This window comes from Branchiostoma floridae, chromosome 15 (assembly GCF_000003815.2).
Source record: "Branchiostoma floridae strain S238N-H82 chromosome 15, Bfl_VNyyK, whole genome shotgun sequence".
Classification (NCBI taxonomy): Eukaryota; Metazoa; Chordata; class Leptocardii; order Amphioxiformes; family Branchiostomatidae; genus Branchiostoma; species Branchiostoma floridae.
Window position 1 is genome coordinate 19,964,864 of NC_049993.1, and position 16,670 is coordinate 19,981,533.

Here is a 16,670-nt window from a genome sequence, read left to right on the forward strand (position 1 = left end):
GTTGATTTTCATGTTGATTTGAATGAACTGTTTCATTTGTATCAACATCTATTGAATATTTGTTGTACTAGTTTGTTATGATTGTGTCGGTATGGTGACCTTGAAAAAGTGACCTTTTATTTATTTATTAAGATTTACAGAGTAAGATCTGAAAGGTGTGGGCAACAGGATTATACATCCTTTACAGGCCCTTGACATGGAACAGCGCATACCGTCTACTGTTGTGGAAAAACATAATAAGATACAGATCTGATGCAAACCATCATATGTGTATTTCGTATAATTGCCTTGTCTTGAATGTTGCACCAGTGCAGGGACTGCATCATGGGTAAAACCGTACCAGGTGTGCTGATGCTCTTCTTAGTCATCCTGAAAACAGCAGAAGCTGCTCGTGACTGCCACTGTTCAGCCACTTACTGCCACTGCAGCGGTCGGAGCCTCACCAATGTTCCACAGGACCTGCCGGCAACTATCACAACCTTGGCTTTGAGTTGGAACCATATCACAGCAATAAGTCAGTCTGATTTCTCAAGATATAGCCGGTTAACAAGTCTATCTCTAGACGGAAATCCCATCTCCACAATTAATAACCAAGCATTCTATCACTTGTCAAACTTAGGTACCTTAGATCTTTCCCTAAACCTTATTAGAAACCTCAGAGTTGATATGTTCAGAGGGCTGGGAAACTTGCAGGACCTTACTCTATTCAATAATGACATCAGTGATATTGAGGCTGGAACTTTCAGACAAACACCACGACTGACAATCTTGTACTTGTATCAGAACAAGTTAACAAACCTCAGCTCTGACATGTTCGCAGGGCTGGGAAACTTGCAGGACCTTAGGCTGTACAATAATGAGATCAGTGATATTGAGGTTGGAACTTTTAATCTAACATCACAACTGACAACCTTGTACCTGTATCAGAACAAGTTAACAAACCTCAGCTCTGACATGTTCACAGGGCTTGAAAAGTTACAGGACCTTAGGCTGAACAATAATGACATCAGTGACATTCAGGCTGGAACTTTCAGTCAAACCCCACGCCTGAGAACCTTGTACCTGTATCATAACAAGTTAACAAGCTTCAGATCTGACTTGTTCACAAGGCTGGGGAATTTGGAGGACCTTAGGCTGTACAATAATTACATCAGTGATATTGAGGCTGGAACTTTCAGTTCAACATCACAACTGACAACCTTGCACCTGTATCAGAACAAGTTAACTAAACTAAGATCAGACATGTTCGCAGGGCTGGGAAACTTGGAGGACCTACGGCTGTACAATAATGAGATCAGTGATATTCAGGCTGGAACTTTCAGTCAAACCCCACTCCTGAGAACCTTGTACCTGTATCAGAACAACTTAACAAACCTCAGATCTGGCATGTTTTCAGGGCTGGGAAACTTGGAGACCCTTCACTTATACAGTAATGAGATCAGTGATATTCAGGCTGGAACTTTCAGTTCAACCCCACAACTGACAACCTTGCTCCTGCATTATAACAAGTTAACAACCCTCGGAGCTGACATGCTCACAGGGCTGGGAAACTTGCAGAACCTTAATCTCTCGATAAATGAAATTACTCATATTCCCTCCAACTTACTGGTAAATGTGCCACAGTTAAGTAGTTTGGTATTTTCTAACAACAACATAACAATGTTTCCCTTTAACGATTTGTCACAAATTCGAAGAATTGCTCATCTTTACTTTGACAACAATCAAATGGTGACACTCCCGGTGACGGTATATGACATGCTTTTGTTCATACCAGATATGAATATTGAGAACAACCCCTGGCACTGTGACTGTAGGATGATTCCCTTCAGGCAAAAGATGAATGGTTTCAATTCGTTTGAATACAGATTCAAATGCTACCAGCCTGTCAACTTGCGTGGCCAAAGACTGATACATATCTACCCTGATGATCTTATATGTAAAGATCCAAACATTACAAGATTTCACAGAATTGGTAACGTCACCTTGGTAGAAGGAAACCCTATTCAATTAGTATGTGAAGCTTCAGGAATCCCCGCACCAGACATCACAGTCATCGTCCCATCTGGAATGAATGTAACTGTTGAATCAGACAGAAGGGTTACTATTAATGTAAATGGTAGCATAACCATAAGAAATGCTACACTAGCAGATGCTGGCCTGTACACTTGTGTTGCAACAAATTATGTTGGTACCGCATTTGCCAGACTGTTCATCAATGTGATTTATTCTGAGCCAGTAATCGTGAAGTTTGATGCGAACACATTGGCACAAGAAGAGACTCTCGGTTTGGTTTGTAAAGCTTCAGGAATCCCTACACCAGACATCACAGTCATCCTTCCATCTGGACTGAATACAGCTATTGAGTCAGATTCGAGGGTCACTGTGGATGAAAACGGCACCATCACCATAACTAATGTTACTACAGCAGATGCTGGTCTGTACGTCTGTATTGCAACAAATCTTGTTGGCTCCACATTTGCCACCCTGGCCATAGATCCGTTGACAGTGTCCACAACTGTTTCGCCATCATCAGTGACGTCATCATCACACATTTCCTTGCCTGTACTCCTTGGTGCTACCTTTGGTTCTCTGTCTGGTATTATGATAATCGGCGGCATCAGTCTCGCAATCTGGCGCAAGAGAAGCATCAGCTGGGGTCGTCCTAGAAACCCAGGCTTCAGCGTTGTTTTCAACAATACCAACACAACTACTGAGATAAACAATGGATATGATCTGCCTCAAGACATGGATGTATCCTCAAATGGCAGAAACCCACATGTCCCACGGCCAGCTTCCTCGCAGTCCGAGTCTTACGAATATGTGGAGCCTACTCAAAGTAACCCAAGACCTAGAGATGACGTTCCGAGGCTACCCGCTACGAGACAGGACCTTAGATCACCCAACAGAAACAACAATGGGCCTCCCCCACTTCCCCCTCCCCGGTCAGTGAGTTTTTCTAGAACAGCGGCGGCTCCTGACACCCAAAACCGTCACCAAAGTCTATCAAACACCGGGAACGAACAAAACAATGACCATGACCCCCCACATCGTTACCAAACTCTATCAAACACCGAGAACGAACAAAACAATGACCATGACCCCCCACACCGTTACCAAACTCTATCAAACACCGGGAACGAACAAAACAATGACCATGACCCCCCACATCGTTACCAAACTCTATCAAACACCGAGAACGAACAAAACAATGACCATGACCCCCCACACCGTTACCAAACTCTATCAAACACCGAGAACGAACGAAACAACGACCATGGCGCCCCACACCGTTACCAAACTCTATCAAACACCGGGAACGAACAAAACAGTGACCATGGCGCCCCACACCGCTACCAAACGCTATCAAACACCGGGAACGAACAAAACAGTGACCATGGCACCCCGCACCGTTACCAAACTCTATCAAACACCGAGAACGAACGAAACAACGACCATGACCCCCCGCATCGTTACCAAACTCTATCAAACACCGAGAACGAACAAAACAATGATCATGGCGCCCCACACCGCTACCAAACTCTATCAAACACCGGGAACGAACAAAACAGTGACCATGGCACCCCGCACCGTTACCAAACTCTATCAAACACCGAGAACGAACGAAACAACGACCATGACCCCCCACATCGTTACCAAACTCTATCAAACACCGGGAACGAACAAAACAATGACTATGGCGCCCCACACAGCTACCAAACGCTATCAAACACCGGGAACGAACAAAACAATGACCATGGTGCCCCGCATCGTTACCAAACTCTATCAAACACCAAGAGCGAACAAAACAATGACTATGGCGCCCCACACCGCTACCAAACGCTATCAAACACCGGGAACGAACAAAACAATGACTATGGCGACCCACACCACTGTCAGTCTCTGAGAGGTACCTATGTATAGTAAACAGCCAGCCATGGCTATGGATCCGCCTTTAAGAAAGAAAGCCAGACTGATATTAAAAAAAAAACATGAATTGTCATTGTTAAGAAAAAAGAAGAAGCATGAATTGTCATTAAGACTTGAAGCTATAGATGTGACTGCCTTTAAGTAGCCAACTAAATGTTCAAATTAAAAGTAGGTTTAATATTACATGTACAGTCATATTTTAATTTGTAGGTAAGCTCTAGCACCAGTCTCGTTTACTGATAGGTCGAGATTGTGTATTACTTACAATACTAGTATTGTTGAAACTTCACTGAGAACTAGTTGTGAAGATTTTTAACTTGACGTTCCAATAACTTAAATGAGCGAATGATTTTGTACCCCATAGGAACTAAATATTTCTTAATATGAAGTAACATTTTGTATTCAAGGGTTTTGTTATGATTATGTAGTGTAACGTTCCTGTGTTGAAGTTGATAAAATATTTACATGATAACATGATAACGTTGTGTTATTTGTGTTTTGCTGTGTGTATATATGTGTATGTACGTGTGTTTATGTGTGTGTGTTATTGGTATGTATGTGTACGTGTGTACAAGTAGGCATATGTATGGTAGAGCAAACAGATGAACGTCTAAGGGGACAGGGTCTCATATCATTTGTTTAAACTGACTTGTATTTTCTACTTACCACATACATTTGGGGGATTTGAATGTGGCTTGATACGACATTTCTGTCTGTACCAATGGCTTTATTTAGAAAATCAAGTAGTTACTTCAGAGCTTCAGAACTCCGTTAACAAGAGCAGTGTCACACTTTGTAAAGTTTTGCATTAGTTTGTACAGAGCTTCAACTGTTGTCAGTCATATTGAGCACGGACCCTATTGTATGTTTAACCGGTCAGATCAAGTTACGCAAATCAACCATATCACATGAGAGCCAAGGTACAAGTCTGGCCACTTCAGTCCCTGCTGTTTGTCGCAAGTAAGTGCAAGTGTAAGAACTATCGGGAGCAGATCTCCCACAAACGGAATCTAGAACGACGACAGAAGAAGTCCTCAATCCCCCCTGACAATAAAACCAGAAGATCCTGAGTCAGTGAGTGACCAACTCACGTTGAGAGGTGAGTTTTATGTGTGTTAAGCAGAGATTTTGTCATATAGTCATCACATCTATTGACCATCTAGGTGTAAGTCAACTTGTTATTCCGTACATTTTAGTTAAAATGGTTTCATCAAATGTATAGCAAAATGATTTTTTCTTGTCATATAAGAACGTGGCAGAAAATATAATGACAAAGATATTCCAAATTATACTTCCTCACAAGATGGTATTTGTATAATTATTTTTGTAACTACAGTATTTTTTTGTGTGTTTACCTGGGGAAATTACATGCAGTGGGGGCTACAAGCAATATTCTATTCCATACCTTTGTTGCTTAGATGGCACCATAAAGGCTTCTGCTACTAATATTCTAATATTATTACCTCTACATACCACCGTATGTATAATTCGAATCCATTAGTGATGATAGGAGTCAAAGTCATAAGATTTCTTATCAATAAAGGCTGAAACCATGAAATTTCCTGCAAATAGTACATTTCTTTGTAACATAATAACTACTTGTACTTTGGATAGAATTGATTTTAGCACATGATGATGGGTAGCACAATTGAATAGGCAAATCAATGGCCTTTTTAATGTTTACAGATTTGACAGCCCAAGTCCAGAATACCATCTTACAAGTCCTGTCACAGTGGTTGACAGCTGTCAATCTTCACATCATCTGTATCAAGGTAGGATTCGTTTTACTGATGATTCATGTTGTTTACAAAGACAGTTGCAAAATGTACATTGTATCAAGTATCGATTGAATGGTATTTAGTATCTCTCGTCATAAATTTTGTATCAGGACGGAGAGAGAGCGCCATGAGTAAGAAGCTACCAGGTGTGCTGATATTCCTCCTGGTCGCCCTTAATGCGTGGGGATCAGCAGAAGCTTCCTGCAGCTCGTCCTGTTCATCTACAGCCTGTACATGTCGCTATGATGGCCTCACCAGCGTTCCACAGGACCTGCCCACAACCATCACGGACTTGGACTTAGGAGGGAATCAAATCACAACTTTAAGTCAGTTTGATTTATCACAGTATAGAAGCTTAGAAGATTTACATTTTGATCATAATGACATCTCTATCATCAATAGTCAAGCATTTTGTGACTTGACGAGGTTAACCAGATTAGTGCTGGACAATAACCGTATACCAACACTGAGGCCTGACATGTTTACAGGGCTGGGAAATTTGCAGCACCTCAGGCTGTACAGTAATGAGATCAGAGATATTCAGGCTGGAACTTTCAGTCAAACACCACAACTGACAAGCTTGTCCATGCATTATAACAAGTTAACAAACCTCAGATCTGAATTTTTTACAGGGCTGGGGGACTTACAGTACCTTTATCTCCCCTGTAATGACATCTATAATATCCAGGCTGGAACTTTCAGTTCAGCCACACGGCTGACATACCTGGACCTTAGTGATAACAAGTTAACAACCCTCAGATCTGACATGTTCACAGGGCTGGGAAAATTGCAGACACTTTTCCTATACACTAATGTCATCACTGATATTCAGGTTGGAACTTTCAATCCAACCCCACAACTGAGGACCTTGTACCTGCGTAATAACCGGTTAAAAATCATCAGATCTGGCGTGTTCGCAGGGCTGGGAAACTTGTGGCGTATTCAGCTGTTCAATAATGACATAACCGATATAGAGGAAGGAACTTTTAATTCAATACCACAATATGAAACTTTGTCCCTGTATAACAATCGAATAACGGATCTTAGACATGGCACGTTCACAGGACAGGAAATCTTGCAAGAACTTAAACTGTACAATAATGACATTGCTGCTATTCAGGGTGGAAGTTTTGAGTCAACGCCAGAACTGGAAATCCTGCGCCTAAATGACAACAGGATAGCAAACCTCAGCTCTGACACGTTTACAGGGCCGGGCAACTTGCGGGAGCTTTACCTGCACAATAATGAGATCGGTGATATTCAGGCTGGAACTTTCAGTTCAACACCACAACTGACAACCTTGAGCCTGTATGAAAACAAGTTAACAAACCTTAGATCTGGCATGTTCACGGGGCTGGGGAACTTGCCGAGTCTTCATCTATACAATAATGACATCACTGATATTGAGGCTGGAACTTTTAGTTCAACACCACAACTGACAACTTTGAGTCTGTATGATAACAAGTTAACAATCCTCAGATCTGGCATGTTCACGGGGCTGGGGAACTTGGGGACCCTTCATCTATACAATAATGACATTACTGATATACAGGCCGGAACGTTTAATTCAACACCAAAAATTGAAACCTTGCGCCTGGATCACAACAGAATAGCCATCCTTAGATCTGACATGTTCACAGGGCTAGGAAACATGTGGGAGTTTTACCTGGACAATAATGACATTAGTGTCATTCAGGCTGGAACTTTCGATCCAACAGGGCAGTTGTGGACCCTGCACCTACACAATAATCAGATTCTAAAAATTCATTGCAACACGCTGGTACCTTTATCGCGTCTAAGAGACCTCAGATTGTCAAACAACAACCTAACTATGTTTCCCTTTGAAGAGTTGTCGACTATTCATACAGTGTCTACTCTTTACCTTAATACTAACAAATTGACAATGCTTCCTTTACTGGCATATAACATACTTTCGTCCATTCAGCGTGTTAGAATTTACAGCAACCCCTGGCAGTGTGACTGTTGGATGCTTCCTTTTAGGCTAGAAATGACTGGGCATCGTTCTTTTGAAGATCACATCATCTGTCGTCCTGACAATATCACTTCTGTACATCTTATAGACATTAACCCTCAAGAACTTATGTCAAACTGTCAAGAACCAACCGTACTGAGATTTCAGAGGAGTGACAATATGATGCTACAAAGGAAAAATCTCATTTTGATCTGTGAAGCTTCAGGAATCCCCACACCAGACATCACAGTCACCCTCCCATCTGGACTGAATGTCACTGTGGAGTCAGTTGGGAGAGTGACTCATACAGTATGTAAAAATGGTACCATAATCATAAGAGACCTTACGGAAGCAGACAATGGTCTGTACACGTGTACTGCAGCTAGTCTTGTTGGCTCCACATCTGCTACACTATCTGTAAATCTAACTTTCGAAGAGCCAACCATTGGAAAGTTTAAAAGGAGCACAAATAACACATTGACACCTGGTGAAACACTACACTTGCTGTGTGAATCTTCAGGTTTCCCCACGCCAGACATCATAGTCATTCTCCCTTCTGGTGTGAACGCAACAGTTGAGTCAGATGGGAGGGTGACTGTGGATATCAATGCCAACATCATCATAAGAGACATTACTGCAGAAGACGCTGGTCTGTACGTCTGTATTGCAGCAAGTTCCATTGGCTCCACAAATGCCATACTTATTGTAAAAGTAACTTATGAGGAACCAACCATTGTAAGATTTGAGCGAAATAATAACGTATTTGATCAGGAAAAACCTCCCCATTTGTTCTGCAAAGCTTCAGGAATCCCCACACCAGACATCACAGTCATCCTTCCATCTGGACAGAATGTTACTGCTGAGACAGGTGGGAGGGTGACTGAAGGGGAGAATGGCACTGTAACTATCCGGAATGTTACAGCCAAAGACGAGGGTCTATACGTCTGTACTGCTGTGAGTCCCGTTGGCTCAACATTTTCAATTTTTTCTGTTGTTGACCTTCAACAGACATCTACAGTGTCTACTGCTCCCACTTTCTCCCTACCTGCCCTCATTGGAGCTATATTTGGTTCAGTAGCCGGTACTGTCCTCATTGGTGGCATCATTCTCACAATCTGGTGTAAGAGAAACAACAGGAGTCCTCCCAATGGTCCAGACTTCAGCGTTGTTTTTAACAATACAAACACCACAACTACTGTCATAACCAATAGTAAGACAGGGCATCTACAGACTATGAGTGATTCCTCGAATGACAGAAACTCCCAACATGTCTCACGGCCAGCTTCCTCCCAGTTCGAGCCTTACGAAGATGTGTTACCCCGTTCAAGTGACCCCAGACCAAGAGCTGCAGTTCTGAGGCAAACCGCTACGAGGCAGGCCCTTAGACCACCCAAGAGAAACAATGGTGAGCCTCCCCCAGTCCCTCCTCCCCGCACAGCTAGTGCTGGGTGTGATAACGGTACTGTACCTGAAGACAACCATGAAAGCTCACACCACTACCAACCTTTAAGAAAGCCAGAGAACAGCTCCTCCAGTGCAGGCGATTCTCAACACCATTACCAGTCTCTGCAGAGACCTCAACAGCCACACTGATGATTAAATTATCTTTAAAGATTTATCAGCAAACCTTTTAGTTCCGCGTCAAGCAATCATAAAGATTTGGTATCTCCTCTGAAGTTGAAATCATATCAATGCACGACTGAAAAGATTTTATAAATACACACCAGCCAACCACTTATTTGTAATCATTAGCTATCGTCTGTTAGTTATTGCCTTACATTAGAAACATTGTAACATATCAAAGAAAGATATAAGGAAACTGCTGATTTGGGATTTGTGGTGTTTATGGTTTCAGTACTGTCTAAAGAATAATGCAACAAGTCTGTACCCAAAACTCTGTTAAGGAAATTTGCGTAAGATTATGTACAGAAAACACCCTAAAAGTATTCATATTATAGAAGGTATCATCTGAAAGCATAGTGCTTTCTGGTTCATACGACAGTAATTATATCATATGTGAACTTTACATGTTACTGAGACTTTTGTCATGTTTGTGAGATGATAAATTCCATAAATCATTTCATGCTCATTTCGTGCGTGTCTTTGTTTTTGTTTTATGTATGTTTGCGTAGAACTTGTGTCTGCGTGCGTCTGTGTGTGTGTGTGTGTGTGTATGTGTATGTGTGTATATATGTGTGTGTGTATGTATATATATGTGTGTGTGTGTGTGTGTGTGTGTGTGTGTGTGTGTGTGTGTGTATGTCTGTGTATATATGTGTGTGTGAGTGTGTGCGCGCACGCGTGTGTGTGTGAATTTATGTTTGTGCGTGTATGTATGTGTGTGTGCGTGTGTGTGTGTGTGTGTGTATGTGTGTGCGCGCGCCAACATTTCTATACTCTTTTTACCCAGTAGCTACAGGTTGTTTACACCATTCCAATGGATATGGTTCAATGCAAGCTTTCTGTCTTCATCAATGTCAGCAGCTGGGGACTTGAAGTTCACCTGCAAATTACCTGTATCCGTAACTTGGCAACTTCGGCATGCATTCTTCTGTACAGGTTACAGCTGTCGTGTTCTGATTAATGTTTAACTACCCAGATCAATGTAGTCAAGACAACCACGCCGTCTGGCTAGTTCAGTTGCTGTTGTTTGACACGTAAGCGTAAGGAGCAGATACGTACAGGTGCAGCATTTAGAACGAGAGAAGACGTCCTCCAAGTCTTCCTGGCACGAAATTGTCCAGAGGAATTGTCCAGCTTGAAAGGTTAGCATTTTGCGTGTTCAGGATGTTAAGGTCTTCGAAAATTGATGATGGATGTGTTTCTAATCACACTCTTGAACAAATTAGAGTTGGTTCCTCTTTCTTTTCTGATTTTGGCAGAGATTCTTCAACAAATACGGTTTAACTTTATTCTTTATTTCAGGTTAAAAACCCATAGACACACAAAAGATACATACATATACATTAAAATCTCTACCTGTACAATAAGTCATAACAGTTCTGGAAAAAAGAATTTCTGTAGAACATGTCTGACGTCAGCAAGTGATGGACAATGATATTATTGGAAGACGTTAATCTTTGTAGAAAAGAATAACACATTTTCCTACGCCTTGCTTCAAAGCTGTCGGTCAAATTGTACACAAACATTGTGCTAGCACTGCATCGTCGTGGAAGATTCATGATAATCCGAAAACAGTTGTTATATGCGATCCGGCACTTAGAGAGGACACCCGCACTGACAGAATTCCATAATTGCGCGCCATATATTTGGCCACAGTACGCCATAAACAAGTTTTTCTTAACAGGTGTGGAACAAAGGGAAAACTTGCGATTTATACAATTAGCACGACTATACAGACTTTTCAGCTGCGCACGTACACAGTCGTCATCGCTAAGTGTAGGGTTTAGATGTACACCCAGATAAACAAATGAGGTCACATACTTCAGACTCGCACCATAGAGTTTTATATGAGGTGGTGGATACTGAAGTAACAGACGAGCACAGGGAAAATACATACAACATGTTTTTTCAATATTAAACAATATGTCGTTTTCAAGACTAACCTCTTCGCATATCCCTACTAATCTCTGAAGAGACTTGATACTGGGACATATAAGACACAGGTCATCAGCATAAAGAAGATGGTTAGTTATGGACCCGCCCACATAACAACCAACCTTGGCATTGTTAAGCCTTACACTCAAATCATCTATATACAAGTTAAACAAATAAGGGGAAAGGAGACTACCCTGCCTCACTCCATTTGTAACGGAGAAGTAGGGAGACAGGATAGCCCCCCATCACAGAATCAATTTTACCAAGTTTTTCTAGAAAAACATCTGTATTGGCGTGCGAATCATATGGCATGTAAACACAAACAACTAGTAACTGGTTCTCACCTGTGTCTACCTTAATGGAGACCATACTGTCGTCCTCAATCTCAACAGGAGAGATTATGGGAGACAGTGTTTTTCTCCATAAGATACCGACACCACCAAAAGGGCGACCTTGCAGGATGCCAGCTTCTAGATTGATAGGTGACTTTCCACAGGCCATAATGTCATTGCTAATACTATTGAGGTAGGACAAGTCCGTTGGAAGAAGCCAGTGTTCTTGCAGCAAAACAATGTCAGACATATTGCACAGGTCCGTTACTGTCCGAACAGAGTTCTTCACAGATCTACAGTTAAAAGACGTAACAGTCAGAGAACTCTGGTTGGTAATTCTAGTCAGCTGTCACTCTCAACATCATCAGGGTCAAAGTAAGTTTGGTCATAATGTGTAAAAACTCAAAGTTAAGAAGTGCCAGATTGTCTGCAAAGAAAATTGCAAACTGTACAGCACATATAGATTATATGGTAATCTTGCACCACTACAGGAAGTGCATCATGGGTATAAAGCTACAAGGTGTGCTGATGTCCATCCTGGTCATCCTGTGGGTTTCCGTATCAGCAGAAGCTGACTGCAGCTCATCTTGTTACCCTTTCGGCTGCGGCTGCAGCAATCAGGACCTCACCAGCGTTCCACAGGACCTGCCCACAACCATCACCATCTTGGATTTGACTAGGAATCAGATCACAACTATACGTCAGTCTGATTTCTCACGATATAGCAGGTTAACAATACTAGATCTATACAACAATTATATATCCACAATTAATAACCAAGCATTCTATCAATTGTCAAACTTAGTCTACTTATATCTTTACCAAAACCGTCTTAGAACCCTCAGATCTGACATGTTTACAGGGCTGGAAAACTTGCGGGAACTTAGTCTATACAATAATTACATCAGTGATATTGAGGCTGGAACTTTTAATATATCATCACAACTGAGTACATTGTCCCTTCATCATAATGAGTTAAGAACCCTCAGATCTGACATGTTCACAGGGCTGGGAAACTTGTGGTATCTTAGGCTACACAATAATGACATCAGTGATATTGAGGCTGGAACTTTCAGTCAAACCCCACGCCTGAGAATCTTGCGCCTGTATGACAACAAGTTGACAAACCTCAGATCGGACATGTTCACAGGGCTGGGGAACTTGGAGACCCTTTATTTACATAGTAATGACATAGTTTCTATCCAGGCAGGAACCTTCAATCCAACAACACAACTAGAAACCATATATCTACACTACAACCAAATTCAATCAATTCCGTCCAAGTTATTTGCAAATTTAACCCGACTAGTTGAGCTCAAACTGTCTCACAACAATATTCACACGGTTGGCTCAGGAGCCTTTACACTGCTTAGTAACTTACAGAAACTGGAGTTAAGCTACAATCAATTGAATGCAATTCCCACGTTTCAATACCTGCTTCCAGAATTAACCATACTCGACCTCAACAGCAACAACATAACAGACATTCCAGCGTATGCTTTTTGCAGTCATTCCAAATTGTCCATTCTTCATCTACATCACAACAGCATTTCAAGAGTTGCTACAACAGCTTTCAGGGGACTAAACCTGACTACGCTTTACCTGCATGAAAACGAGATAACTGAACTTCCTGATTATCTGTTCCTTGATTTGAACTATCTTAGCAGATTGTGGCTTCAAAGAAATTCCATCTCACACATATTTCCTAACACTTTCACAAACATGTCAAGTCTCTCCAAGCTAGATCTAGATCTGTCAGACAATAACATACACACAATCCCTGTTGACGAGTTGTCAAAAATCCAAGTAATTTCCAAACTTAACCTCAAGAACAACAGAATGAGGACACTTCCGTGGACAGCCTATGGCATGCTGTCATCCATATCAACTGCAAACATTGAGAACAACCCCTGGCAGTGTGACTGTGGGATGCTTCAATTTAGGATAATGATGAACGCGTCTCATTCATTTGAAAACCAGATCAATTGCTCCCAGCCTTTCACCTTTGGTGAACAACCACTTCTGGATATCGAACTTCGCAATCTATTATCGCATTGTGAAGAGCCTACCATTGTAAAGTTTGATAGAATTGAAGGCATCTTATTTGAACATTTGGTCTGTGAAGCTTCAGGCACCCCGGCACCAGACATCACAGTCATTCTCCCATCTGGACTAAAGGCAACTGTAGAATCAGAAAGGAAGATAAACGATACCATCACCATAGCAAACGTTACTGGAGCAGATGCTGGTCTGTACGTCTGTATTGCAGGAAATGCAGCTGGTTCTACATTTGCTACCCTGGCCGTTGATGTACAGACAGTGCCAACGACTGTGTTGGTGCCATCAGTGACATCACATCTTGCTACAACCTTAAACAGACCACAAAGCATCACCTATCATGAACCTATTGCATCTTTCTCTCTACCTGCCCTGCTTGGTGCTATCTTTGGTTCGGTAGCCGGTACTGTCCTGATCGGTGGCATCATTCTCACAATCTGGTGCAGGAAGAACAGCATTCCTTCCAAAGGACCAGACTTCAGCGTTGTTTTTAACAATACCAACACCACAACTACTGTTATAAACAATAGGCAACACCTGTCCCAAAACATGAGTGAGTCCTCGAATGTCAGAAACCCACAGCACGTCCCACGGCCAGTTTCCTCACAATTTGAACCTTACGAAGATGTGGAACCCCCAAGTAACACGCGGCCAAGAGGTGCAGTTCCGAGGCAAACCGCTACGGGGCAGGCACTTAGACCACCCCACAGAAACAATGGTGAACTTCCCCCAGTCCCTCCTCCCCGCACAGCAAGTGCCGGGTGTGATACCGGGTATGATAACGGTACCATGCCTGAAGACAACCAGGAAAGCTCACACCACTACCAACCTTTAAGAAAGCCAGAGAACAGCTCTGTCAGTGCAGGTGATTCCCAGCATCATTACCAGTCTCTACACAGATCTCGACATCCACACTGAATATTACATGCACTCCCCATGCCAAATTCTAAAGTTATATGCCTAAACGTTAAAAGATCTATCAGCAAAGCGTATGGTTCAATGACAAGCAATTTTTGGCATTTGGTAGCTCTCTTTTGAAGTTGAAACAACAAGCATTAAATACACACCAGCCAACCACTGATTTGTAATCAGTAGGCTGTTAGTTATTGCCTTATATGAGGCACAAGCATAGCATGTGGGGGTTAAGATCAAGGAAAATGCTGAATTTATAGATTCTGACGTTTGTGGTGCCTTGGGACAGTCTAAAGGATAAAGTCATTGCAGCAACAAGTCTGTGTCTAATGTATTTTAAAGGCAGTGCAGATGATTCCCAACATCATTACCAGTCTCTGCAGAGACCTTAAGATCCACACTGAAAATTTAATTCTCACTCTTAAAATACCTTAAAAGATTTATCAGCAAACCTTTAGTTCAGCGTCAAGCAATCATAAAATTAGGTAGCTCCTCTAAAGCTGAAACTTTATCAATACATGACTGAAAACTGCTGACAGGCAACCACTGATTTGTAATCATTAGGCTGTTAGTTATTGCCTTGCATGTGACACAAACATTACATGTGGGGGCTAGGATATAAGAAAACTGCTGATTTGACATTTGAGATTTGTGGAGTTTATGGTTTTAGTACTGTCTAAAGAATAATGGAACAAGTCTCTATACATTATGTACAGAAAACCCCCTAAAAGTTTTCATATTATGTAAGGTATTATCTGAGATCACAGTGTTTTCTGGTCCATAGGGCAGTAATTATATCATCTGTTAACATCACATGTTAATGAAGTTATTGTTTTGTCAGGTTTGTGAAATAATAAAGTTCTTAAATCACTTCATGCTAATTTTGTTCGTGTTTTTGTTTTACTAATTGTTAACGTAGAAGTTGTGTTTGTGCATGTGTGTGTGTTTGTGCATGAGTGTGTGTGTGTGTGTGCTTGTGTGTGGGTATGTTTGTGTTTGATATATTTGTGTGTGCGTGTCAGTGTGCGTGTTTGTGTATGTGTATGTGTGTGTGTCACGTGCGTGCATGTGTGTGTGTGTTTTTGTGTGTGTATGTGTGTGTGTGTGTGTGTGTGTGTGTTTGTGTGTGTGTATGTGTTTGTGTGTGTGTGTTTGTGTATGTGTGTGTGTGTGCGCGCGTGTGCGTTTGTGTGTGTGTATGTGTGTTTGTGTGTGTGTGTGTGTTTTTGTGTGTGTGTGTGCGCGCGCGCGCGTGTGTGTTTGTGTGTAAATGACCGAGCACATCATCTGAATGAACCACTGATCTGAAACATGACTGTTATCTGCTAACTACGTGTTGTATGCAACATTTCAATGATCTAATGCCAAATTTCAATAACAAAGTTCAAAGTTCTGAAGGTCACCTGCGTATCACCTGTAGCCGACACATTGCAACTTCGGCATGCATTCTTCTGTGCAGGTTCAGCTGTAACATTTGTTTTCTGATTAACGGTTAACCACCCAGATCAATGTAGCCAAGACAACCCGTATCGTCTGACTAGTTCAGCCGCTGCTGTTTGTCACGTATGCGTGAAAACTACAGGGAAAAGATATCCTATAGCTACATGCACAACAGCTAGAACGAGAGAAAACGATAAAGTATAAAGAGTGACCAGACGTCCTGGGTGTCCGACCTGCTTTACAGGTTAGTTTTATGTGTGTTAAGTTCGTCTACATATGTTTTAGGAAGAGAGAAGATGCATGTAAACATGTATGACTTTTCATTCATTACCTTTTGTATCAAACTGACTTCATCTAGCCCGAATGGGGCATGAATATGCAATAAACTTCATTGTCATTGTTAAACAGATATTCATTGCCATGTAATCATCCCATCTGAGCTGAATTGTGTTTGTTTTAATTAAGAATGGGTACATGCATTGTGTTTGTTTTAATTGGGAATGATACATACAGTTCTAGTGAGGGCTAAAAGCAATACTCCATTCCATAACTTTGCTGGTTTAATACTTTAATACAATGCCAGCATATGACGTTATATTATTAAACCCTAATAGTGATAGTGGGGGTCAACGTCATTGTATCATAACGACGGATATCATGCAATTGCTTGCAAACATTACCTCTTGTTTCCTA

General features: G+C 41.6%; 1 protein-coding gene across 1 annotated transcript; it reads left to right on the top strand.

The window, feature by feature from the left end:
- The first annotated feature begins 324 nt into the window (after positions 1-324).
- Positions 325-9,270, top strand: LOC118431645 (insulin-like growth factor-binding protein complex acid labile subunit). Its single transcript, XM_035842886.1, has 3 exons — positions 325-1,308; positions 6,538-6,643; positions 8,018-9,270. The coding sequence occupies exons 1-3, from the start codon at positions 325-327 to the stop codon at positions 9,268-9,270; spliced, it is 2,343 nt and encodes a 780-aa protein (XP_035698779.1).
- The last annotated feature ends 7,400 nt before the right edge of the window (positions 9,271-16,670 follow it).